At 40.1% G+C, this 26,390-nt stretch overlaps 1 protein-coding gene across 1 annotated transcript; it reads right to left on the bottom strand.

The window, feature by feature from the left end:
- Window positions 1–546: 546 nt before the first annotated feature.
- TMEM47 (transmembrane protein 47) lies at window positions 547–26,390 on the bottom strand. The gene is made up of 3 exons (XM_037377276.1): window positions 25,885–26,390; window positions 12,052–12,192; window positions 547–4,435 (listed from the first exon to the last, which is right to left on the bottom strand). Exons 1-3 carry the CDS (start codon window positions 26,108–26,110, stop codon window positions 4,257–4,259), a joined length of 546 nt encoding a protein of 181 aa, XP_037233173.1. The 5' UTR covers window positions 26,111–26,390; the 3' UTR covers window positions 547–4,256.

The raw sequence follows: 26,390 nt of genomic DNA, 5'->3' as shown, positions 1-26,390 counted from the left end.
ATCATGGCTTTAGTCATGGTTTTCCATTTTTGCAACACCAGGTTTCAGGTTCAAAAACAGTATCTGGTCTTTTTCAGCATAAAAAAGTAATCCAGCTTTCAGAATCAAAATGGAAAAAAACTATTAGTTATTGGAAATGTGAAAAAGAAACCTGTATATAATGAATAAATTTCCACACTAGAACAAGGTACTCCGTATAGATCCACATTTCAACACATGCCCTTGTTATTTACCACATTAAAAGCACTTTGGTTTTCTGATGTTACAATACCTGTACTTTTATAAAGGCAGTATGGGCTCTGTGACACCCAGACATCTACCCTGTGCTCTGTTCCATGGCCAGGTGAAATGGAAGGGGTTACATCGGCAAGATCCTGCATCTCTCCCCCTGCGTATTTTGGTAAGACTCCTTCAGTATGGTAACTAAATACCAGGCACATTCATTAGCTTAAGCAAACTATTCCTTCTCAGTCTGCCCAACAGAAAACCACGCCAGTTCAGCTGTATACATAATTCTACTCAGAGCAAAACAGGCACATTTGGTTAGTGTAACAATTCTTTTATTTCAGTTACTTTTTCACATAAAACTTTATGTAAGCTACAAAAATCGTGAATGCAGAAATGGTATTAAAACTGCAAACTTATAAGTTTTGATTAAAAAAAAAGAAGTGTCTTTCACTGCTAACAATGACCATTTAAAATGAATCGTATGTTGATGGATTAATTTAATAAACTTACCATACACTTCTCAAAAATAAATAAAGGAAAACGTCAGAAAACCCAATACCATCAACAACATGAAGCATTTAGTTGTCTTTTTTTTTTTCTTTTAAAGACAGAAATTAAATTTCTAGGCACAGTTTGAGGCATTATAGAGGACACAGAGGCAATAGGTTAGTGTGCACTGAGCTGTACAAAAATACAGTCTGAATAAATTACATTGCTAGCCATAAGATTAGACTTCACTTACCAGTCAGTTCATCGCATGTTTAATAATATACAGTTACATGCTAATCCATATATATCATTTATATTTCAAACACATAGGTCTCTCTATATTTGTTTTTAAAATTTACAAAAGCTAAACGAAGTTGTGCAAGAAATCCAGAAGAGGTGCTAGGTACTTGTCAGCACCGGACGGTATACTTTAAGCTTAAAAAATACAAATAACTAGCCCTGCTTGCAAGTTTGCTATACATATATATATTTAATCGCATATATTTGGAAGAAAAACAACGCATTTGTTGAGTGAAAGAATCATCCTCCCAGTGAGATAAAGCCAAACAACAGAAATAATGGGGGCATGACACAAGTACAACGTACAAAATGATTGATTTGTCATACATACACTCAAGACACAGGTATGCATCCTTTTTGTGGCTAGAAAAAAAAAAAACCCCAAAGCAAAAAACACCCCCCAAACAACAGCATAATGTTCTATTTACTTTTAGTCTGAGAAACAGACTGCTTACTAAAATTGGCAATGGTAAGGGGGGGGAGGGGAAATCAGAAACTGCAGTAGCAATGTAAGCTGAAGGCAGGTACCTAAACCCATATGCTAGATGCCCAAATGCAAAGGACCCGAGGAGTCCGAGAGATGGGTCCTAATAGACTTCGTTATCTTCAAAAGGAAAAGCAGGTGTTGAGACTGAAAATCAGATCTCTGACTCAAATATGAAGAACCTTGTCTTTAGGCATTCACATCTCTAAATTTTTTTTGCCTGAATGCCTTTCATATTAACAGTCTGGTGACTTTCAGAGCGCATGCCGTTAATTTGCACAGGCCTTAGGCCTGACAGTTGTGTTCACTCAAACTCTACATAAAGAAAAATGATTTGATAAATTAGTGGATACGATATGGGTTCAGCACTGTACCTTCTTGTCAGCATAGGTAAATTGCCACACAATATCAGCACCAGAACATCGTCCTCCTAGAAAAGTACAGACATCATCTCACAGTGGGCTTCTCTAGCTAACCTAATTCCCATGCCAAAATACCACGTTCTCCATGCTGCTAAATAAAACCAGAACTACACAGCTGTTTAGAAAGATACAGAGTTAACTATCTACTGAATATCCACCTTAAGACAGTCTCAGGAAAAAATGCAACAACTAAACAAACAACAAAGTTACAAACGCTCTGCGGTACCTGTGAAACAAGTGGACATAATTTTTCCTCTCATCCTCTTTGTTCTCCAGGCATTGCCATACAATCCCTTCCAAGTCAAGCTATCATTTTGCTCCACCTAATCTAAATAATCACCACTGGCCCTGGAATCTACCCACCTAATCTAATTAATCACCACTGATACGGAACAGTTTGCCATACTAGTAAAAATTTAACTCCAGAGAGCCCTACAGTTTTGTAAACTGTCTCCATACATCAGCAACACTTTCACAACAACCTCCTCAAAAGGCAGCTGTGTGGTCACACAGTCACTGGAGAACCTCTGTGACCTGCAAACTGTGGCACAAGCATTAACACTGTAGACGCGGTCTTAACTTTGAGTAACTCAGCAGTCTTTTCCGTGGAACCAGCAAAACCATTGGTGTAGAGGTGGATGTGCAACCCCAGCATATCTGCTTTTGCAGAGGTCCACATAGAATATATTTTTAATTTCTCCGTTAAAAAAAATAGTTATTTCTAAAGAGTAGAATTGTATAAAAATATGTTCATAATTAATTGAAACTATCCAAATAAGCAAATTGTAAACAAAAATAAAAGTGATCCCGATTAAATTCATGTGAAAGTTCTTCCTACTTTATCTTGGATTTCATTGCATAAGTACAGGCTTGGGATGTTTTAAGTGGGAAACGTACTAAGCAAGGAGTAATTAGATGTACATAATCATCAGCCAGTCCATTATAAACTCAGCTTTTAAAAACAAGAGATTACCTCCTGAAGTGCTAATGTTTCAATATGGACATGATGGGGTCTCAGCTGTATTCTTGATGATCAGAGACACTCACAACCTAACTAGATTTTTAGAAAAAGGCATTTTGTTTCTTTGCAACAGCCTTAGAAAAGATTTTTTTTTAGTAAGTATTAGACTATACGTGGAATAGCAAGTAGTTATTTTGTCCAGTTCTACGTTAACTTGACGTGAACTTCTAAGCATTTCCCATAACACAGAGTCTGTACAAGGGCACATACAGAAGACAAACCATTTTACGTTTATTCTGTAACATCAACCAAAAGTGGGGTACCAATCCAATGCTTTCAAGAATGTGTACAAAGTTAGTATTTTAACCACTGCATCACAGCTCATACTACAATTTTAAGACAAATCATCTCTCTCTCTCTCTGCATTTATATTTGTATTATATATATTCATTTATACTAACAAATACCTTTCAAAAATATAACTGAACTTGTTCCATATGCACTCTTTTCATGATGATGTTCAGAGGTTAAATGAGTGCTCAGGACAACTGCAATTCATTCAATTCATACATTTTAGATGCCTCATGGACAGATAAGATTTTTTTCTGCTACCCCTTATCTCTATCCTCCCAGCAAAATAGTCAGACCCCAGACAACTTCCAACTACACAGTCAGAAGCACATGTCTCCAGGTTTGGACTTCCTTCAACAATCTGTTACAGCTGGCACAGTGATGTTAATTACCAATTCATGAAATCCTGCGTGACTGGTGGCTTGGTTTTTTGTTTTTTGCCTTTTTAAAATTTTTTTATTATTCTCCCAGAAGACTGTTGAATGCAGATATTAGACAAGTCATTAACCAGTTACATTCACTGCCCTCAACACAGTCACTTACAACTAATTCCTTAAGAGCTTTTTTCGAGCGAGTAACGAGGGGCCAACACAGCCTATTATACAAGATGCCATTGCCTGCTTATCAGACATCTGAATCCTCTATGATACAGGGAAACTTCTAAATGGACCCTATGCCAGCTGCTCCCCTGAAGGCAATAGCAGATGCTGGCATTGCATTCTCATTCCAACTAGTTTTCTCACAATGATCGCCGTCACGTAGATCCTTTTGCTTGTTGTCAGGAAAAATGAAGCTTATGTATCAGCAGCTTGCAGCATCTGCCTATGTATGATCAGCAATCTTAAGTGTTTGCAGTTCTTTTAAATGGTTGTAAAAGCTGGTTATAGTGTTCACACCCAAAAGGCAAAGGCTATTTTATCAACAGAGCAGACTGTTTGGTGCTCCACAAGTGTTCTAAAAAAACTGTGAGTTAGAAAAGATGGAGTAATCCTTTTGTTATTTTTCTTTTTATTAAATGATTCTAGTAATAGTCTTCATAGTTCTTAGGGTTCAGGCAATAAAGAATGGCACCCCCAAATGAAAATATAGTTGCACCCCAAGCCAGGCCATAGCCCCAGTTGAACTCATGGTATATTTTCAAGCTGACCGTTTCAATGAACTTGATTGGATAAAGGACTAAGCTGCACACCTGAAGAACAACTGAAAAAAAAAAAGAAAAAAGAAAAAAGTCAGAAGAAGCCTTAATTCATTTCCATAAAACAAGGAAAACATCACATTACTGAAATTCACATTTTAAATGCTCTCGGTGCATTTTTAGCTTGTAAGTACTGCTCTTTTTTTTTTTTTTTTTTTTTAAAAAAAAAAAAAAGATCACCTTCATTTCATTCACAGAGAACACAGCAGTTCTTAGATATTCCCTGGCTGATAAACAAATGTTATTCCTATGGTATAATGATGATCCTTCAGATGTCCATGAAACTAACAGTGAAAGCAATCTTTTCCCAATTCTTTTCTCTCTCTCCCTTGTATTTTAGTTTGTAGTCATTATTTCTTCCATAATAACAAAACTAACATCAATTGTTCTATCGCTATTATAAATAAGTCAGAACAAGAAGCAAGAACAAACAAATATTAAGAAATATAGCTCAGAATCAAATCATTTACTTAGCCTAGAAATAATTCATTGTAGTAGGCAATACATATTTATGTTCAGTAGACACTCACTGAATTACATATTTCATATGAATTATTGTGTACTGTAATCAGAATTAATGATATTGTTACACAGAATACCAAGGAATCTATAAAGTTTGATCAGCCACTAAACTTCCAACTGGCAAAACATTGCCTTGCATTATGAATTTAGGGGGTGGGTCAGAAATGCTTCATGATGAAAAAAAGCTAATAAAACAGATAAATCCAATGCAGTAAGAAACTTAAAAATTATTACTTTCTACAGCACTCTCTCAGACAGCCAGATCTCCTGCAGCCTGATCCACATGTCTGCAGTGGAATTCAGCAAACCTGTTAATTATTGTGCTACATCAAAAAAAAACCCACATACAGTAACCTGAAAGGGAAAATACACAGATGAAGAAGCCAAATTTTCACAAGAAGATTTCAGTTTCATCAGCAGCCATTCTCCTTTAAATTCAGGAGCAGCGTTAACATCAAATTGGGACAACAGTTTCCAAGGTAAGCAGGTGAAAATTAAGCTGGTTTGAAGACAAGAACAAGCTGTATGATGTAATGATTCTAGGCCTCTAGTTCTGGCATTCACAAAAGACTAAACATCACAGGGACGTACAAAACATCATTTTTACCCCTTAAACACATGAGACAGCCTTATCACTATGCTCCTTTCCAGCATTTAAGATGAGCAGTTTTTAAAGACTTCAACACACGACTGCCTCTGCAAACTACCCTGGCACCCTGATCACAGGCAGGTGGGCAAATCCACCCAGTTAAGCACACGCTTAAGTATTTGCAGGCTTGAGACATACTCTGATGAAAGTTCAATGGTATGCAATATAATGCCGTAACAACTACTTTCTTTAACATTAACTGGGTCATTTTTCACCATTTATTAGGTACTGTAAGAAGAACAAACACTATTTATTATAAGAATTCTTACAAAGCCAGTACTAATATAAAATGCCACTGGGTAACAGAGGAAAGACTGCTTTGGACTACAGAGGCCCTTCTGAAATTACACTGAGAAATTACAGGAAAATAAAATAATGTTAATCATATTCTCCTATTGCTTGAACACTTTGCACACTCAGAATTTTTCTTTTGCCTTTTCTTTCCCACACACGCTCTTTGGTGTTGTCAAACTGGCACTTTTCATTAGCCCTGGTGACTAATGCTCACCTGTCCTCTGGATGGGACTGGTACCGGGAGATGATTTCCAATGTTCATTACAATCTTGGTGACAACACTTTACCAAACCCTCAGTGGAAGTTTCTCCCCACCCCCACCCCACCTCTTTAGCCTACAGACTAGTCTTTGGACTCTTGCTTGAGACTGCAAATCTGATAAATGTTTGGATAGTGGATTTTCTGACATGGATACCAAAATCCACAAGATTTTTTTAACCCTAAAGTTATTGAAGTGTTACTTTGTGTTATTCCATTTTAATATAATTTTTGTCTGTCAGCTCATAAAACACTGCAACACTGCAGAAATTTTGACAGGTATGCAGTGGAAGCACCTACTCTTAGGAAAAGATTATGCCTTCCAATTCTGTATAATGAGAGCATCATTATACCCAAAACTGCCTGAATATATGCTCAGGTTTCAGACACATCTTTAGGACCATTCAAAGTTAAAAAGGATTTCCCAAGGTGAATGGAAACATGCAAGGTTTTTAGTGGCTTCCTGAACTGGGGATGCAGCATCTCTGCTGAGTCAGTACAGGAACCGCTCTGTGTGTGCATGCGCATCAAGTGCCAACCAAGGAAGCTCTCCACCTTCCCTCAATCCAACACATGAAGTATGCTGAATTTTAATCTGCAGATCAGACTTGCCAAAATAAAACAAAAAAGTTGTTATTTTTGAAAATGGTCACGTTGATAAAGCAGCAACACCCACAACAGGTATTTTAGATATTTTTATAGTGAGGGTTTCCTGCTTTTGCTACTACTTGTCCAGCTACACTACTGTAAAACTCCAAAAGTGCTGGCAGCAACTGGACAGTGGAAACAGCCACACTGCATAACACTGTCATCACTTCCCGCTATTTTTGCCTCCTATCATTCTTTCTCCCTGTAGAGTGGGAAGAGACTTGTGTGGCCTAGAAACAACAGTTAGTGAAGTTATGAAAAATGACCAGTATGACCCAAAAAGATGTTAAGACCCATGCTGCCAACTACTGAAACGCTTCCAATGAATTTAAATGAACTAACTCTGTGCTATGTTGACATACTTATGGGAAGTGTAAGCTCTTATCCTTTCCTGTAGAAAAAAAAAAGGCTGCAAAAGGAATCTTAAAAAAATATATTCCACTTCAAAATGCTATTCAAAACAAACTAGTTACCTCAAACTAGATTATTCACTTCAGGTTTAGACCCATTTTTATGACTAGCACTATGATGCTTGCAAGACGATTGCACAGGAACAGGAATACTAGTTTTATTCCATTTACATGAAATACATACAGTTATATGTACCCACCATATTAAACATGCAGAAATCACAGCAAATGCTTTAAAACTAGGAACATATAATTACAGTCATCTTTTTATCTTGTTCAAATGTTTGAGTATAACAGTTTTGCCATCAAAAAAAGACTTATGGTGTGCCTTTCCAATTGGTCTGTATTTGAAAATGGTGGTGCTGACTAGTAAGTTCTGTATTTCTGTTCTCTACACCAGCACTCCTGATTGTTCACATGAGTAAAGCACTTCATTTATAACGAATGGGTGTTGCAGTTTATAAGATTAACACACATGCAACTGCTCTCTAGGAAGTATTTTTGTACTTAATACAACCTGTGCAATTAATTGGAAAGCAGCATGAAGAGAAAGGAGGTCCATGACAATTTTTAAAATATTGCTAGCTCAAGAACAGACCACCCTGCTATACAGGAAGACCAGAAATTTCAGCAGGAGGTCCAGCTGGCCAAATGGGGAGTTTCTCAATGAATGTGCAAGAAAGGGGCATAAACCTGCAGGAAACAAGGATAGACTGACAGGAGTATAAAAGCACTATTTTGATACTTAGATACAAAATCAGGAAGGCTGAAGCCCAGCTGGAGCCCACCATCAAGCATGTACGTTAGTTGCAAAATGAAGTTCAGCAAATATATTCATACAATGATAGACAGGAAAGCCAGTCTAGTGACAGATGATGCAAGTGATGCCTTCTCCAAGACCTCTCAGTGACACGGTTTGGGAAGGTGTCAGCAGTGCAGGAACAATTCAGAGATGACTCAGAGTTGCATCCATAACTATGGAGACAGACAAGATTGATCCAAGGGTGATGTAAGAGTTGGCTAATGTAATTCTGAGCCCCCTTTCATCTATGAAAAATCACAGGGATTGGAAGATATTCAGATGACTGGGAAAATGTTAATATTGTGTCCATCTTTAAAAAGTCTAGAAGTCCACAGAATTATAGGCTGGTCAGCCTCAACTCAGTCCCTGGAGTACATCTTCTTGGAAGTCCACCTCCAAGCACATGCAGAACAAAGTAGCAATCAGTAGTGAATACGGATTCACCAACCAAAGGACAAGGGTCCAGAGGACTGCCAAGATAATCAGAATCCTGAAGCAAATTATCCTTAAGAGAGGATGAGGGAGCTATGTTTGTTTAGACTTATGAAGAGGTGACTAAGGACCAATTTCAAACCAGCCTACAGTTACCTGAAAATGTAGCTGCAATGACGACAGAAAAAAAAAACCCAACCTCTTCTGTATATTGCCAGGCAATGTAAGATAATGGCAAATAACACAAAACTCAGTTTAAGAGATTCAGGTTGGACATCCGGAAAGAAAAATATATTATAAGGAGGGTAGTACGGCACCAGGACAACATGTCTGAGAGGCTGTGGAATCTTCATCCTTGGAATTCTTCAAGACTGGTCCAGGCAAAGCTGCAGCTGATTGACCTAGTGTTAGCGATTGTCCTGCCTCAACAAGAAGGTTGGACTACATGACCTACAGAGTAGCTTTCCTATCAATAGTTCTTTGATGCTGTGACTCTTTTTGACCGCCCTGTAGCAACTTGCATTACATCCTACTGAAGTCAGTCCTACTTTTTCAGACTATTCCATGAATTTCTCAAAATCAAATTCTGTCTTCCAATTATCTGCATTTTTTTTCTAGCTTCACTGTAAAATTTGACAAACAGATTTTTATTCTATCTTCCACATCATTATGAAAATAGGTAATAGCACAGAACTCAGGACGCAGTCCAGCCAGACTGTGCTATGACTCTGTCAGAACAGAAAGATACATCCTCTAAGGATTCTCCAAATATTATCTGCCATAATTTTTTTTACTCTCTCTCGTAATACTTTCACTTAGCCACTGTTTCCCTAGCTTACATGTAAAAGCATCCTGTGAAAAGGGTTAAAAAGCTTACTAACCTCAACAGGTTATTCTTTTAAACATTGTTAAAATTGTTAAAACATAGCCCCAGAACGCAAACAACTTTTACATTATCTTCTTAATTTTCTTTAATGGACTTTCAGCAAATACACTTTCTCTGTCTATCTTTAAATTAAGACTCAGTTAGCACTCAGTTATCAGCCAACTGTATCATGAGACTCATACATTGACAAGTTTGTGAACTTTTGCTTTGAGGATACAGCTTTCAGGGCCAGTTTGGTTCATGAGCACTGAAGATACCCCAGCAAGCATGTAAGCTAGTGAACCCCACTAGACCAAACAGCTGGGAAGAGCTGTATGAGCCAAGGTGGCTCCACACAAGAGTGTTCTGCAACTGTCTCTCTGTAGGCTCCACATTCTTCCATCACCTAAGGTATTCCTGCTTCTCTCCCCGTTATACAGAACCGACAGTATGCATTTTAAACACATTCACATCTGTTGATCACTTGCTGGCTTATTCTCAGTAGCTAGGTTGAATTATTTTTTTTTGTCTCTGCTTTCTTATCTCTTCTAGTCTTAGTCAATCTTTTTCCTCACCTACAGATTTTGCCAACTGAACCCTGAAGCCAAGGAAAAAAAAAAGATAAAAAGAATAAAAACTAGAAAAAAAAATATGCCTAGAGCCAATTGTTTGGACTTTAAAGTGCCTGGATACTACTTTCCCATTTTGTTCTTTCTCCCACACAGCAATGTTTTCTACCTGACACCCACACAGATCAGTAAATGTCTCTGGGCAATTCATCCTGTGTCCTTCTTCCAGAGGCAGCTGGTAGACTCCTAACCAGAGTCATACAGAATATTTGCTCTTGTTGACAGATTCACAGGTCATGGTGGGATTTATCCTCAAAGATCTTCTGTGAAATCCACAGGTGAAGGTTTGAATCCACGGGCAGTTGCACAAGGCAAAAATTCCAGTGCTGCAATCTTAACTTTCCCCTCTTCAGTAGGGGATTCTTTCCATAATTCTTTCAAGATATGCCAGTCCATACTCACCTCTAAAAATAGCTGACATCAACGATAAAATCTGTAGGAAATGACACTAACAATGTCAGCATCAAATCCCAAAAGGATTCTCCTCAGATTTGCCAGATAATGAAGAAGAATGGGGCAGGCTGTCTTGGCCTCATCATCTCTCTTCTTCCTATATGCTTCAGTTCATGGCTATTTCAAATGCACGTGCGCACACACACACAGAGGCAAAGGAAAGAGGTGAACACCACTCATGAGCTAAAGCACCAATATATTTCCCTTTTTGATGCAAGTAAGCATTAAATCCCCCCTACCCCAAATCTTTTGTAATTTTCTGCAGAAGAGAATAGATTAAGCTTTATGCAAAACAGCAGGACTTGGGGAAATTTTTTCTTGGGGAAAGTTGTGGGTTTTTTAGTACAAAGTTAACTATATACTAAATAAGCAATATGGCAAGATAGGCAGCGTATGGCTGAATAATTACTAAGTTACTACATAATGTTATGAGAAATTAAGTCAAAAGCCAAATAAGAAACCACTACAGAAATTCAGTAATCCCATTTCCTTCAAAGTTAACTGCCCAGCACGCTTTATAATCTCAGATATATTACTACATTTTAAAGTAACGGCATCAGTGCCTTTATTCATTCAACCAAGCAAGCAACGAGACACACAGAACAAGAAGATATGATTTCCACTCAGGAAATCTGATCCTAGGTTGCATTCATTTCCTAAAAGCAAATGAAATATAACCTACCCATACCTCTTGAGCAAATAAAAGTGCATCTTGAAGTGCTGCGGCTCAATCAAGGTAAGGTTAGCAGCAGAGGGCAGCAGGAGCCTTCCCCGGAGCTCTACTCTTGTTTCTGAATACCCTGCAAATTCTGCACTCTTTTCATATCCTTGTAAGTGGCTTTTTTTAATACATCACAAAGACTAGGTTCTATTGTCCTCTTCATTATGGGCTATCAGAAGGGGTTAAAGCAGCTGGCTCCAATGCAGATACCAGTGACAGGATGGAGGTAAAACCATGCTTAGTGAATCTCAGGGGAACTGGGAACATGCTAAGCCCCAAAACACCAGAATGTACAAAAGGAAATTATTTGATATTGTAAATGTACCTCACTGGATCAGTCTTATGGACAATTCAGATTCATAGGTCTCCTTTAAGATTCTGTGATAATTTACACAAGCTGTTCCGTTTTCATGTTTTTAAAACCAGATAGGGACTACATGGTGACAACATGTTAAGTTAATAACTAAGTAAGCAAGCTGACACAATGAAATTAATTCCTCATGGCACAGGGGCATATATAAACACCTTGAGCATAATCCTATTTGGGCACTGTTTTTCCTGTTTTAAAATTGTAAAAGAAAGAACGTTAAAATAACAGAAATGGCTTTGCATGAAGAATAAAACCGGGGACATTAAGCAGTACAAAGTCACAGATTAAAAATGGTACTTTGAGATTTATCCCCTGTAGTTTCCCCTGCTGCATGTACTTCACAAAACAATAAATATAATGCAAATAAATGTTTATGAACTAAGAATAGCATGACTGCAAAAATAATCAACGCCATGCAGAACACCAGTATCCTAAAAAACTTCACCAGAATTAACACAGAAGTAAACCAAATGCCTCTGAATTAGTATGCAGAACAAGGCATGTCTTCCTTCACAAAAGTGAAGCTGCTCCCATGAAATTTTTGGGATGGTGCTGGCAATCCGCTTACCTGCAGCAAAGAGCATGACTGCAACTGGTCTGTAGAACCGCCTCCGAGATCCCACGCAGATAGAGATCAACCCAACCAGGAAAGCTATGAGAATAATGGCAGCACCACCCAACAGCAAAGCAAGAGTAGCTATCTGCCAGTCTAGGGGGGGAAAAAAAGAGAGGGGAAAAAAGGAGCAATACAATTTCAGTAAAACAAGCCCACAGGCCTGACAGAAACAGCAGAATATGAGGAACATACAGGCTGCACCAAGGCTCAGGCAAGTAAACAGCTGTGCTTTGGGTTTCTTTTCTCCTCATTAGCGAAACACCTTTATACAACAGATGCAACTCAGGAGCAAAGTGCCACAACCTGCCACACTTTTTCAAGGCTTAGTTGGCCTCATTGGGATTTTGGCTCCAGTAAGACTGAATAATTTGGTCCCCTATTTTTTGTCCAATTTAGAATGAGAAATTGAGGCCGGGTCAGGATTAGCTAGTGCACGTTAGCTGAACCCCAGTCTGTTGTAACTTTCTCACACAGGACAGTGCAAGTCAGACATCTGCTTGAGCTGATTAGGGTGTCATATGAAGGGAAATGCATGGAGGTTCACCATATACACTTGTCACTTGGGAGCTACCAAGGCCACGTAATATGAATAGCAAAACAAAAATAAAAGGAGATGCTCAAAGAAATAATAATCATTAAAAAAATTTCAACAGTGAAAAAAAAAAAAAAAGGTGGAGGTCAAGCCCTTATAAAGGCAGTAACGATCAGTAGATGCAGACCGAGTCAAATCTGAAGTCCATTTTAAAACATTTTATCCTAAAGTGCCAGTTTTTCTTTTCTTCCCCCAAAAGCAACTTCTGGATTTGACCCAGAGTATTTTCTAGTTATTTTCATACATAATGGATGCAATTATAAAAAACATCCTTGCAGTCTTAAATCACATAAAACAAGAAACATTTGCAAGCTGATAGCTATCATGGGTCTATACAAGTTCTAACTGAAGAGCTTCTATAGGTTTTAGAAAGGCATGGGCTTTGCCCTGTCTCTGCAAAACAGTATGTAAGACCTTCTCTCTGTCCAATAACAGGCATCAAGAAAAAGAATCAGATCACTATTTACTGTTTAGTACTACTATTTAGTAGTCCAAGGAAAATTATCTAAAATCAGCTTGTGGGAAAAGGACCTATGTATGCAATGCATCTCTCATCACTTTGAGAATGCTATAGCACTCATATGATATTCAGAATAAAATGTCCAAACGCATTTCATAGTTCAAAGGAAATAAGCATAATCATTTCAAAAATAAATTTTGAGATCTCAAGGTTACTAAAATAGGAACAACAAAAATCCACATTCTCTTCTTGTAAAAAGCAAAAGTCCATGTTTTTTAAAACAGTACATCCAGTTTCAAGAGGGATCTAATCTGCTGAAGATACCAGCAGTGCAGCTGTGGGGTTTGGGAATGGAAGGCTGGCAGCTATTATCACCAAAAAGCCTTCATATACTATATGAAAAAGGATGAAGGAGATTAAAAGAAGAAAGTGAATAGAGAAGCTATAAAAGCATTGCTAAAAAAGGCATGTTTGTGCAAGTACACACATTTATTTTCATTCTTTTTAGAAATCCAGACATGTTGTTTACTTATGTTTTAATTACTAAGTACTCAACCTTCCAAGGTATTTCACCTCGTTTCCTTACTAGACTAAAACCCAAGGCTGGAAACAATCTCTCATTCTCCTACCATCAGCACGCAATCTGTAATGTCAGTTTGCTGTGTGTCCCACTGCTTTACTATTATTGGGATGGAAATACGATTTTAGTTATGGATGGGAGTGTTATGAAGAGTGCTTTTTAATGTTGACATGATCCTTCAGAAACACCAAGTTGTTAGTGTACTGATGATTTAGAAAGTATTCTTCCAATATCAGAGTGCATTACAGATATAAAATACAGAAATAAATAAACAGAATGAACCACTTTGGAACAACATGAAAGGAATCCTTGCACTAGAAAACTACGCAGATACAAAGACTAGACACATAAATCCATATCGTCCCAAAGTTAAAAGCCATAAAAAATTGGCAAAATAAATCAAAGTGCCAGATGGGAAATCTCAGAAACTAAGATTTTTGAAAGCCACTGCAAATAATAAAATATTAAATGTTATCTTTTTATTGATCAGATGCCAAAGTCTAATGCAAACAAAAGGTGTGCAACACTGGAGAAGCAACTAAATGGAGGAAAAAAAAATAAAAAAAATAGTATCCTATTGCTTGCCAAAACCACATTGGCAAGACCACCAAACAACTGAAAGTAAGTAAGGCAAAAATGACATAAACACAGGGTTAGAATACAGTTTAACTTCCAGGACTGATATATCTGTGCATTTTGGAAAGGTTAAAAAATAAACTCCCTTACTATAGTACTGATGTAGGAGGTAAAACGACAAATGAATGTTGGAAGACACCTACACTCCCAACTAAAAAACAACTGACTTAGTTAAACAAAATTGATTTCCTGAGTAAAAGAACCTACTCTGTGATGCTGACAGCAGGACAAAACTGAGACCCTTAATGCTGCTCACTACTAGCTGAGAATTGGGTATTGAATGTTGTGCTCTGGGCCACAACGTCTGGAACTGCCTCTATTTTAGCTCCAGCCTCCACTCCCAGGAGCATACAATGCTACCAGACTTTGCCTCAAGCTGCAGCTGAGAGGGATTCTGGTTAAAGAAAATCACGAAGGTCAGACATGAGTGCACAAAGAATACTGGACTGAATTTTCCTATATTGACTACCATGGAAATTACGTGTCTAAATCTTGTCATCTCAGAAAAACCTTAACTTGCAAGTCTGGTGACAAAATGAAGCTTATGTTGGATTAAGAAAGTAAAATCTTCTGCATTGGCCTTCTACTTAAGAACAATTATTTTTTAAGAAAAAAATCCAGGCCACTGGACTTTATACGAAAGAAAAAGAAACATCCAAAGATTGAATCACTACCTCTGAAGAAAGAACACCCTGTAAGTTAGATAGCTACAACAATGTAACCACATACAGCAAAGGCAGATTTCTACAACAAAAATCTGTAGCGCTCCTCAGACTACCCAGGAGTGATTTATAACACACCACATCAAAATGGGAACAGCAGATTGTTACATAGTGTTACTGGTACACAGAACACAAACATCAAAAGCCTACTTTAGAGCATCCAAAATATGCTTGCACCATTTCTAGGCACGCAGAAATCTTGCAAATAAGTTACTATACTGAGTTCAGGAGCCTCAGCAGTACAGTGAGACTGCTTGTTCTCACAGAGATAGAAACATGCATAAACATGAGCAAAACAGGACCTTATAGACGATGATTATTAGTTTCCTGGATTTAAAACACAATTTGGTTACACTTCAAGAATGCACATCAGTATTTTTCACTGCACATTGCTACAGTTTATTTATATTACATATCTACTACCTAAGAAAAAGTTCGGAACTAGTAAAATTGCACTCCCGCAAATCTTAATACATTTTTAGATTTTAAAAAGCACTGTGATCTCACAGTCATGCCCAATTTAAGTTGTTTTGTTGGTTTATAACTGTAGACTCAACAGAAAGCATAACTTTAGATTTTTTCAGTGTTCCCCCATATTAGCAATATATTAAGAATTACACTGAAAATGCCACCTATCCCTTCCAAACAACTAGAATTAACATATTTTTGACAATCATTAAGTAACTTGAGGCAGATTTCTTAAAAGAAGCCTCACTTAATGTACACTGGTTTTAGGTCTGAAAATCCAAACATGTTTTTGCATTGCACAAGAAGCATGACAATGTCTATAAGCATGGGAAATATATACTGCAGTTCTGACAGTGATGATAGTGTTTGCTTAGTTTTTATTATAACAATCTGCCTATTAGTTTAGGAATGTGGATTGCAATATGTGGAAATTATATAAATACGAACGTAGGTACTCAACACATATTTGGTGTAAAATTTATTAAAATTACCATCTTCAGTTAAAAAAACCCAACAAAACAACAACAACAAAAAAAAGCAAACAACCCCCCAAACCATGATGATAATGTTTCTTTTCAGCTAATTCTTCATACATAAGTCAGTGTCTTTTTTTAAGGATAGCTTGATCTCATTGCCCTTTGGAAATTCAGCCTGTTCTTTAATGATAACAGAAGCACAATGTGTTAATTGCACACTGAAATGTGTGACTCTCCTCCCTTCTTCCCCCCAAATGAAATGACCTGGGGCTTTAAGTGGTATATTCATTTTTAATTAAGAATAGCTATCTGCTCTATTTCTTGGGCAAAATAAAATCAGGAAAAGCCATAAAAGGAGAAAACATCTCACAGTTCTGAAATGTTTAAAAACTAGGTAATTTTTTAACATGAGAATAAGTAACACAAAAGGCAAGCGCTGTCATAGATTTCATGTTTTCAGCAAGTTCCCCCCAAAATAAATATTTTATCTACACGGTATTCTACAGCAAAACAAGCGATGGACATAAAAACATACTGTGGAATATGTGAAACATTTGTGTGTAGGGCTCTTTCAGATAATGCAAGTGAACTGAATTAATCTCTTAAGAAACAATCAAGTATTCCTTTCTTTCATACAATGGTCCTCTACAGAGTCCTCTTCCCACAGAGGCTGAAGTAAGAAAAGGCATGCAGTGTTACATGATGAAGGTAATTCTAGCCACCTTCTAGCATTAAACAGAACCTTGGCAAGAAAACACAACCCTCTTAGTTAAGTTCTTCTGATTCATTGCAAAGCTTCCACTTACCACGTACCTGCTCTCAGCCAATATCCTTAGAAATTGTAATATAGCATTTAAATTCGAGAATAATGAATTTGAAAGAACATGTCAAGTAAAGCATAAAAAGTTGAGGCACCCACACATAAGAAATTAAATATAACCCAGTGAATGTCATAACAATCAACTAAGATGGCTACAGATATTCCTAATTGATTCATATTCAAAACCATTTTAAAGTTTATAAACACTCATCAACTTAGCCATCAGATAGCCCACAAAAAAGCATAGTGACTATATAAAAACATGAAGGTAGAATCTAGTTTCTAGAAGTGCATTTGTCACACAATCAGTAAGATTTCCTCTTTCTTCAGCACGCTCAGATTCACAGGTGTCTGTGGAAGGCCAAGCTCCACTGAATTCAGGGAAAATACAGAGGTGAAATTAGTAGTGCAGTGTCCATTAGATTCTCACATAAGATTATTCCATGGAGAAGTCAGTGCTTTGGAACCTCACCTGAGCCTTAAAGATGGGGTTTAAGGAGCTGCTCAGATGAAGGGAATATTGGCTAAAGCTGGGAAACCCAGTGTCCATAAGTTACTCAGTCCATACTCCTCTGTTCTTGTACAGTCAGCACCACAAATCTGAGACTCTGTAGCATACACTTCTGCAAACTGCAGAGAAGCTCTTCCTAGCAAGACCTATACCAAACCTCCAGTAAGTTGCTCTAGCCACAGCTTTCCACACTGGAGTCTTGTACAAAAATTGCAATGAACAAACATTTTCTGGTCATTGTCAGTTTGCATATATGCTTATTACTGCTGGCTGCTGCACAGACATACTCTGGCTTTTACATTTTCTTTTTATTTTTACGGATTGAGAAAAAGATTTTTCTGAAGTATGAATATTACTTGTGCACGTGGATCCTCAAGTCACTTACGACACTTAAAAAGCATTACCTAAGCTCTGGGAACCAGACAGTTGTGGCTGAATGCATAATTTCCTTAAGACATAATTCAAACACTCTACGCCAAGGCTTTCTTCTGAAAGCCATGAATTTGAACACATGCAATTACTATGTGACATCACAAGTATGTTAAAAAGAAGCTGTTTGTGGTAGAGACAAAACTATTTTCTGCTGCTTCTTCAACAGATTTACGTACTGAGCTTTCCCTAAGAAACTGGTCTTCATCCACACAAAACAGCACGTGGGACAAAGCCCTTGATAAACCAAATCTTGCACAACACAGGTAGGCTTAAGAGTGAGGCATTCCCATACCTCTAATTCCCCAGGATTTGGACAACACCCACACAGAATTTTGAGCATTTTATACTGGGTGCCAAAATCTCTGAATGCATCCCTAAGGAGCCCCTGCTCCACATAAGGCATCAGTCACTTTCTATTTACTGTACCAGACACAGGATGATTTAGTGTTCCTGACGCGCTGAGTGGAGAGTCATTTAGAGCCAGTCAAAGAAAAGAGAATGAGCACAGGGATGTGTGCAAAAAACCCCAGCTAACTGAGGCAAACCCAGGTACGCCTGTGCCTTGCTGAGAAGCAGAACGCTAATGGTAATGATGGCAGCTGACTAATGAAGGAGGAAAGGCAGGCTGCCGCCTTAGCTGCAGTATACCAGGGGCCAGAGGGCTCCTCAGGAACTGCAACATCTTTGCTTCCCAGCTCCAGCCTCGAACCTCTGCTCCCATTTCCCAGAAGAATCTCTTAACCACAAGGGTAGACTGAAACCGCTCTCCTCCTCCATTTGCTAAACCTGTAATGGGAAGAGACAAGCAGGAGATCTGTGAGGTCTGTGAACAAACAGGTACAAGGGAATCCAAATCCAAATCCAAGTCTTGCTTTGAAGTGCCTCTTACCTAACCGGTCCCTTCCAGCCTTCTCGTGCTGTTTATGCACCTTTCCACTGACAAACAAAAACGCTGAGCGTTACTTTAAGGCAGCCCAGATTCAGGGCTTTCTCACCTTTGAGGGAAAACATTCTTAACAGTCACTTACAGAGTTGCATCCCTCTCACCTAGGCTCCTCCTATGGACTTCCTTTTCTCCACAGCAAGATAACCATGATCAGAGGGAAAGAGGCCAGCTCCATTCCAGGCAAGGTAACATCCTGCTGGCAGGATGCTCCAGGCAGTAGGTGTTCCACCACCACCACAGCCCAGGAAGGACACAGTGGAATAATTAGGCAGCTATTGTGCAGACTCCGCTCACTTTTCAATGACAAGCAGAGCTCCCCTGCCTTCCACCCGAAGGTGCCACTGAGCATGCAGGAGACAGACTGGTCCCCAGAGAAGTGAGCAGCACACAAGACAGAAATGGTCTCAATTTGCCAGGATGGTCTCTACAGCACTTTTGCATAAAATACAGACTGCGTTAATCTGCCTGATGTCTCCATTTCAGCTGCTCTGTTCATCAGACCATGTGCAGCCCTGAGACTGCTAGACTCAAACTTTCTGTGCGCTTCCATACCACTGCAAGTTTTATCTCCCCTCCCTACAGGAGATCACACTGAACAACAAAAGCAATAAAAATATGGTAAGCAACTCTGCTGTTGTGCAAAGACAACTGATTTTGCAAGACAACTAGACGGCCTAAAGCCTGAGGGGGTTACAAATGTATAAGCAACTTGAAACATAGCAGGTGCTTGCTCATCTGCCCATTGACACATGTCTCCTGAAGATTAAAGCTTACACTCCCTATTTATACAAAACACATACACTTTGGGGGGGGGGGGGGGGGGGGGGGGAGGTGTACAGAATCACAAAATCATTTAGGTTGGAAAAGACAGCTGCTCTCTGAGCCATGGCCTGCCTTTATTTCTAAAATCACAGAGTAAAATCCTTTAAATGCAGTGTGTCTTCAAATAAAAGAGTTAAGTGGTACCATTATGTAGATCTTTATTTTATTATTTAAAGGCAACATGCATTGCACATCACTTTTGCCAACAGAGGACTTCAAGACAAGCACAGCATTACAGAAAATCATGTAATCTATAATTCATTCACAGAATAGTACAGCATGTACTCAGGCATTTCTTCCATTGAATACACAGCATTCTTCTGAGATTAGCTCACTACTATGGCATTTAATTATTGGATATTCATTCATTCAACAACAACAACAACAAAAAAAAAAAAACCCAAACACAAAACACACACACCCACAACTCTAAGAACCTCACAAAACCCTGGAAATCTTAGAATTATGTCATTAGGAGCAAAGTGTGGGAGATGTGTTACACACGCTTTTCAAGAAAAGCTCACCTTTTCTGGCCTCTTCTATATATACTACTACATTTTAGCAGTCTGAAGAAGGAATAAGTAAACTTCACATTGGAACAGGAATGCAATTATTTCCCACAGTTACTGATGTTCTTCAAGCACACTGGCAATCTTTTCCAATTTTCAAAACTCATTCCATTGTTCCTTGAGAAAAACAATTAGCATTTAAAATAGTTCCAGGAGCACTTCCCATCAAAATGATAGCCTTTATATTATAGAACTGAAACAAGTAAAAACATACAAAGCAATACAGCTGGACAGACTTCACCCCACCTCCTGCTTGTTACCTTGAATCTTACGTGGTCATCTTTGGCCACGGATCAGTAACAGAGGCAAGGTTACCCTCTATGTGATTCTAAATATAAAATCTCATCAAATATTTAAGCTACATATATTATCCCTAACCCAAGCAACATCTTTTAACTTACTGGTGCAAGACTTCTTTATTTAATAAACAAAACTTGAGGCAACAGGATACATAACTGATTTAAAAATTGCAATGAACAACAGCAGTAGCAATAACCCATTATGGCTAAAAGTCTAGCCTGTTGTTTTGTTGTTGGGTTTTGGTTTTTTTTGGGTTTTTTTTTGATAAGGCGTGTGGTGCTCTTGACCTGATCAGATAAACTCACACACACTTTCAGGTATTACACACAAATGTGCTGTAACCATGTCTCTTAGCTGCTTGGAGAAGAGTGTCTAAAATGGTAGCCTCCGTCATACTAAAAGGTCCAGGCTACCTAAACAGGAAGGAGCCTTAGATCTACTGCTCCCACAGAGCATGGCCTTGGGAAGTCTGAGACTAAAATAACTGGTTCCATTTGTAAAAGATGGCGAATACCTTAAAATATTCTATCTGGGGCTACCATAAGGGGTAGTTCACAAATTCAAGGCAATTTGAACACACTGAAGGAACCAGGTAGACATCAGGCATAAACAGAGTATCAGTCATCATAGAATCACAGAATAATTTAGGTTGGGAAAGACCTCTGAAGGTCATCTAGTCCATCTCCCCATGGAAAGCAGGGCCAATCTCCAAGTCAAACTCAACTTCAAAGTTAGCTCAGCTTGCTCAGGTTCTTAAGATGCAGAGTCTGAAGTACTATTGCTTTTGATTGTAAATCCACCTTTCGATAAAGTGTTGGGGATTACTATTAAATAGAGTAATATGCAAAATGACAGACTACAGTTTTCAAAACCAGAAGGAATGTTTTATTAATTCCTCCTTCCATTGCATAAGCCACTTTCTTTAGATTTAGTAAAATTGCATTCGTTCTTATGTTATTTTACAGCAAACTTAACAGCCTCCCTGAGCTTTTTACAAATATGTGTCAACATCAACTCTGAGCAATGATCCAGATCTTCTAATGAGGAAGCTGCTTTTGAGCTAGCAATTTCCCCTTGGAACAATTCCTTATATTCAAAACAAGCAGAAACCACCCAAGACTACTGAACCATGTCAATTCAGATATCTGCATCTAATGTATAATTAAAGGTTAAACCCCTTCAAGTGCTATTGAGTGAGCAGTCTCTGATGCTTTACAAATTAGAACAGGATCATAAGCACAAAACTAGACTCAAGTTGTATTACTGCACTATGTTGTAAGTTAAAGCTTTCTTTATGGTTTGTTCACCACTATGTTTAAACAAATACAGAGAACCTGTTGCACTTATTTCCCTGAGAATGTTTTGTCTTTCAAACATTCATCAAAAATTCTTAAAGAGAACTCAACATTACATAAATAAATATACATGTTGTTAAGTAAGAAAGACATATATCCCTGTTCACCAGAATAAATACATTTAATTGGTATGAAACCATTCAAATGTATTTTTATATACACTGTTTTCACAATATACTGAAATGTTGCAAAGCAGCCATTGTTTTCTATGAATAGCATATACATATTGAAGCCAAAATACACGTTTACCTGCAGATCAGATTTGATGGGACCATTTATGTCTTCCACATCATATTTTTGTATTTTTGATTTAAAGAACTAGAATGGCTGAGGTCCATTGCAGGAATTCAAATTTACTGTTATTAATTCTGTGGGAAGAAAACAACTACCTGTACAGGTACAGACAACCAGGCAGTTGTACATAAGATGCATCTAGTTTTAGGCAGATGCTGTGATAGAAATAAATACTCATACCTAATTCTTAACTCCTGATAAATCTGTAAATGAACCATCAAAAGTTAGACATAATCCACTTCAAATGAAGTATAAAACCAAATATTTTTTTAAAGACAGCAAAGGAACACTCTCAACCCCCTAAGTTTTTTCATTTTAGTTTAGCACATGAGTAAAATACAGCTGACTTAAAGATGACTTGTGCATTAGCCAAGTAAAGCTTTGATCATAGAAAATAATTTTATGCCCAGATAGCTGCTAAAACTGTAAAGCAGCATTGCTGGATCTCAAGATTTTATCATGAAGCTTTCCATACTGGCAACTGTGTTAGTTTTTCAGCTCCTGAAGTTGCTGTTACTGAGAATTTTAGAAGGGGAGATGAGGTATATGCAACAATACCTTTCTAGCTCCTGCAATTACAGGGGGGCAAAACTGAACCGATGATTTACATAGACCCTAAAGACTCAAAAAGAAGAAAAGCAAATTAAGATATTTTATAATCTTCAGATGTCAAAAAATTAATTTGACTCACTATTTTACGTACTTGAAGCATGGATATTGTGAATTACTTACACAACTTTAAAAGCCGTTTGAGAGCAAAGGATTGCTTGCAAGCTATTAAGAAAAAGCCCTCAAAGCAGTGAGTGAATGAATGCAAGCACACATACTCCAAGCAACAGCAACACTTGGTGAAAACTGAGGTATTATTTCCTGCTATAACAGCCAATGTAATCATGCTCTGTACATTTCCTTCTGCTCTCCACTACTAAGTTGCCCTTTTGATAGCAGTGAGGGGTCCTACATCTAATTACAACAAAGGTTTTTAATTAAACCTCAAATATGCTTTAACAGCTTCTAGCATGAGATTGCCCTTGATGGTGCCACTTGAGGTGCTCTCCTTCAAGGGATGATGAAGTAAATCTCTTAAAACCATGGATGAAGATGCCTTTTTCCTGTGTGTACTAGTGCTTTTCACAGCTAGCCAGCTACAAAGCTGCTTGCACCGGTATCAAGCTAAAAGAGCTTTCCCTGTGGGAGCTCTCCACTGTCTCCAAAATATACCACTTGCTAGATTCTCAGTGCGGGAGGAAAGTGCACTTGAAATATTAAGGCAAGCACACAAAATGGTCTCAAATAGAGCCCAATCCAGCTTGGCGAACTTACTGGTAGCCTTCCTATTGACTTTAATGGAAATTGTAACACACTAGCAGAAGGCAAAGGCAGAACAGTACAGTTTCTCGTATTTCAGGTCTCCTCAGTGTGCAGCATTGTGCCAAACACAAGGTAAGTGAAGGGTTTATTCCAGTCACCTCAAGTAAAATGATCGTTTACTTCTTCCCAGTAGCTTGTGAAACCTGGCTCCACTAGACTGGAAAGTATGTGGGGAAAATGAGTAAAGCTAATTCAAGGAACCTGAATAAAACTGGACAGACAGGAATTCTTGCACAGGATAAAAGAAAGCACGAGGAGAGGCCAAGTTTTCAACATGCAGCATCCAACAAAACTACATTTCATTCCTATCCATCCTCACCTATTCATCTTCCACCTTCCCATAAACAGACAGGTGACCAATAAAGCGATGAGAGAGATGAGTGTCCTTTTATGCTGTTCCATAAGCTGTCCTACTTTTCTTTAACGCACTTGTGTGTGCGTGTGTGTGTGTATACATGCATGCGTGCTGGGGAGATGGATTGAGGGGGGAGTCCAATAAATCATGCATGGAGGTGGGAGGGGACTTGAAGCAGGTTCTCATTCAAGCCATCTGAAAAGTCTTTCTGCAATCAAGGGGATACTATTTCAGGAGACAGGGAGAAGGGGCAAAGGATTCACGTTGCTAAGGAGACACTTAGAAGCTGACATTCCTACATAAATTTCCATTTATACTGGGGAAGGAAAAGAAAGCTCTCCAAAGTTTGTGTAGATACCCTGGTAACTGATTGAAACTGACATTTCTTTACAATTTGTTTTGGCATTACATGATTTAAAACAAACCCCCAAACAACCTGCAAATATTACTCCACACAATGACAAGAAAAAAATAAATAGTCACAGCAGCAAAGGAACCTGTGCAATTTCTACTGAAGCAGCGACTAGTTGTTTCCCAGAACCTATACAAGGATTTCTGAGAAGCAAGGAAAAAGGAAAGCACCTAGAATACACAGTCAGCCCCTTGCCTTCCCTTCTTTTTCAAAACAAACATATTGTGCCTGGATTTACCTCGTTAAAAAAAAATACCTTGTCCTTGGATTTACCTTGATTTATCTTGTCTTGTACCTGGATTTACCCAACCGGAGAGCACAGCGATCCAAATGGATGGTTTAGCAATGCAAGTGTGTGTGTCAGGAGGACAGGGATGCAGATAAAAATGGGCTGGGGGTGTGGGAAGAGGCTGGCTTCATTTGTCAGTGTTTCTATTGGGACTCCAGAAGTTGCTATTAGGCATAAAGTAAATAACCCATGAAAACCAAAACAATTATGGTTCTAAAAAAGCAATTTATTGAAAAATATTCAACAGGCAGCTTGTTTATATCATTCACAACCTGGTTTTTAAATACTCCAAGCAACAGTGAAATGGCATTAAAAAAAATATTTTAAAAATCTGTGACCAAAGACCTAGAAAGCGGAAGAATGAATGAGCATCAGAAATCAAAACAGGGAGTGTGGCAAGAAGGCGAAGGAGTATGAAAGCCGATGGGAAGATCGGCACCTGCTAGAGGAAAGACACACACACAAGCACAGCCAGGGGGATGGAGAGCCAGAGCCCAGGCATCCTCACTCGGGACAAAACAGCAATCGGTTTTGGTTTAGGCAGCCCCAACTTTCCCAGACTAGTGGCTTCGGGGGTGGAATTGGAAGACACTTGATTCCCAACAGCTTTTCACTGTATGAGAATAGCTGCCGCACAGAAAAATAATCAAAACTAGTCCGAACTCGGGATCTCTCGTGGAAACACAAAGGCAGACAGAAAATCAGTCCCCCCTCTCGCTCGCAGAAGCCCACCTCGCGTCTGCGCTGCACCCCCGACCACCCGGCAGGCGGAGGGACGCGCCGCGCGCGGGCTGCCCCCTCCAGCACGCCCTGGGCACAGGGGCCGCCGCCGCCCTCGCCCCGAGCCGCCAGGCGGGGGGATGCGGGGCCGGGGCCGCGCAGCGCGGGGGGCAACCACCGGGCCCGGGGAGACAGGGAGGAGGAGGAGGAGGAGGAAGATGGGGAGGGACGCCGCGGCTGGGGAAGGCGAGGGGTGCGGAGGGCGGGAGGACAAAGGTGCCGGAGACTCCCGCGGCGGCGGCCGGAGCCGGGAGCCGGGGCGGCAGCGGGCGAGGCGGGGAGCGCGGAGGGGCAGCGGGGGGCGGCGGGGCAGGGCCCAGGGCACCGCTCCGGAGGAGACAAGGGCGAAGGAGAGGTGGCTCGGGGGGTGCTGGCAGGGCAGCCGGGGCGCGGGGCGGGGGTCTGCCTCGGTGCCCGGGGGGCAGCCGGGGAGCGGGAGGAGGCCGAGGTGGGGGACACGGCAGGAAGGGACGAAGGAGGGACGGGGCAGGGACCAGGCTGGGGGCGGCTGCGCGGCGGGGGTGCCGCCGGCGGAGGGGAGCGGAGCTGGGGGGTTGGGGGTGCCGGGGCAGGCCCCGGGGCAGCCGTGTCTCACCGCTGTGCAGCGTCGACTCGCAGAGCCAGCTGTCCAAGTTGCCGGGCTTGCGGCAGGACTCCCAGAGGGACAGGTAGTACTGGTGGTCCGCCGTCACCCAGGCGGGGCTCAGCACGGCTCCCAGGTCCAGGCACAGCGCCAGAAAGATGCACACCAGCCCCACGAGCTTCAGCGGGGTCAGCACCGAGACGCGCACCTCCTCCATGCCGCTGCCGGCCGAAGCCATGGGGCCCGAGGGGAAAAGCGGAGGAGGAAGAGGACGCGCTGCAGCCGGCCCCGAGGGGAACGGGAGCGAGAGCCCAGCTCCGCGCAGAAGGGGCGGCAAGAGGCAGAAGCAGCGCGACCAGCGCTGACTAACGGCGGGGAGAGGCTCTCGCCGGCAGCGGGCAGCGCCGCTCCCTCCCTCGCCGCGCTCCCGCCCCGGTGTATCAGGTGCAGCAGCTCCCCCTAGCCCCTCCGGCGCCGCCCGGCCCGGCCCGGCGCGCTCCTCCCCCTGCCCGCCCCTG

Source organism: Falco rusticolus, chromosome 2, assembly GCF_015220075.1.
Source record: "Falco rusticolus isolate bFalRus1 chromosome 2, bFalRus1.pri, whole genome shotgun sequence".
NCBI lineage: Eukaryota > Metazoa > Chordata > Aves > Falconiformes > Falconidae > Falco > Falco rusticolus.
This window is presented reverse-complemented; position numbering and strand designations above follow the sequence as displayed.

What these genes read in the sequence shown, in the direction of transcription:
- TMEM47 (XM_037377276.1), bottom strand. Translation starts at nt 26,110, where the DNA reads ATGGCTTCGGCCGGCAGCGGCATGGAGGAGGTGCGCGTCTCGGTGCTG. An exon ending in CGAGTCGACGCTGCACAGCG is followed by an intron (nt 12,193 to 25,884) that starts GTGAGACACGGC and finishes TTCCCCCCCTAG; the next exon opens with ACTGGCAGATAGCTACTCTT. An exon ending in AGTCATGCTCTTTGCTGCAG is followed by an intron (nt 4,436 to 12,051) that starts GTAAGCGGATTG and finishes TTTTTTTTTCAG; the next exon opens with TTGTTCTTCAGGTGTGCAGC.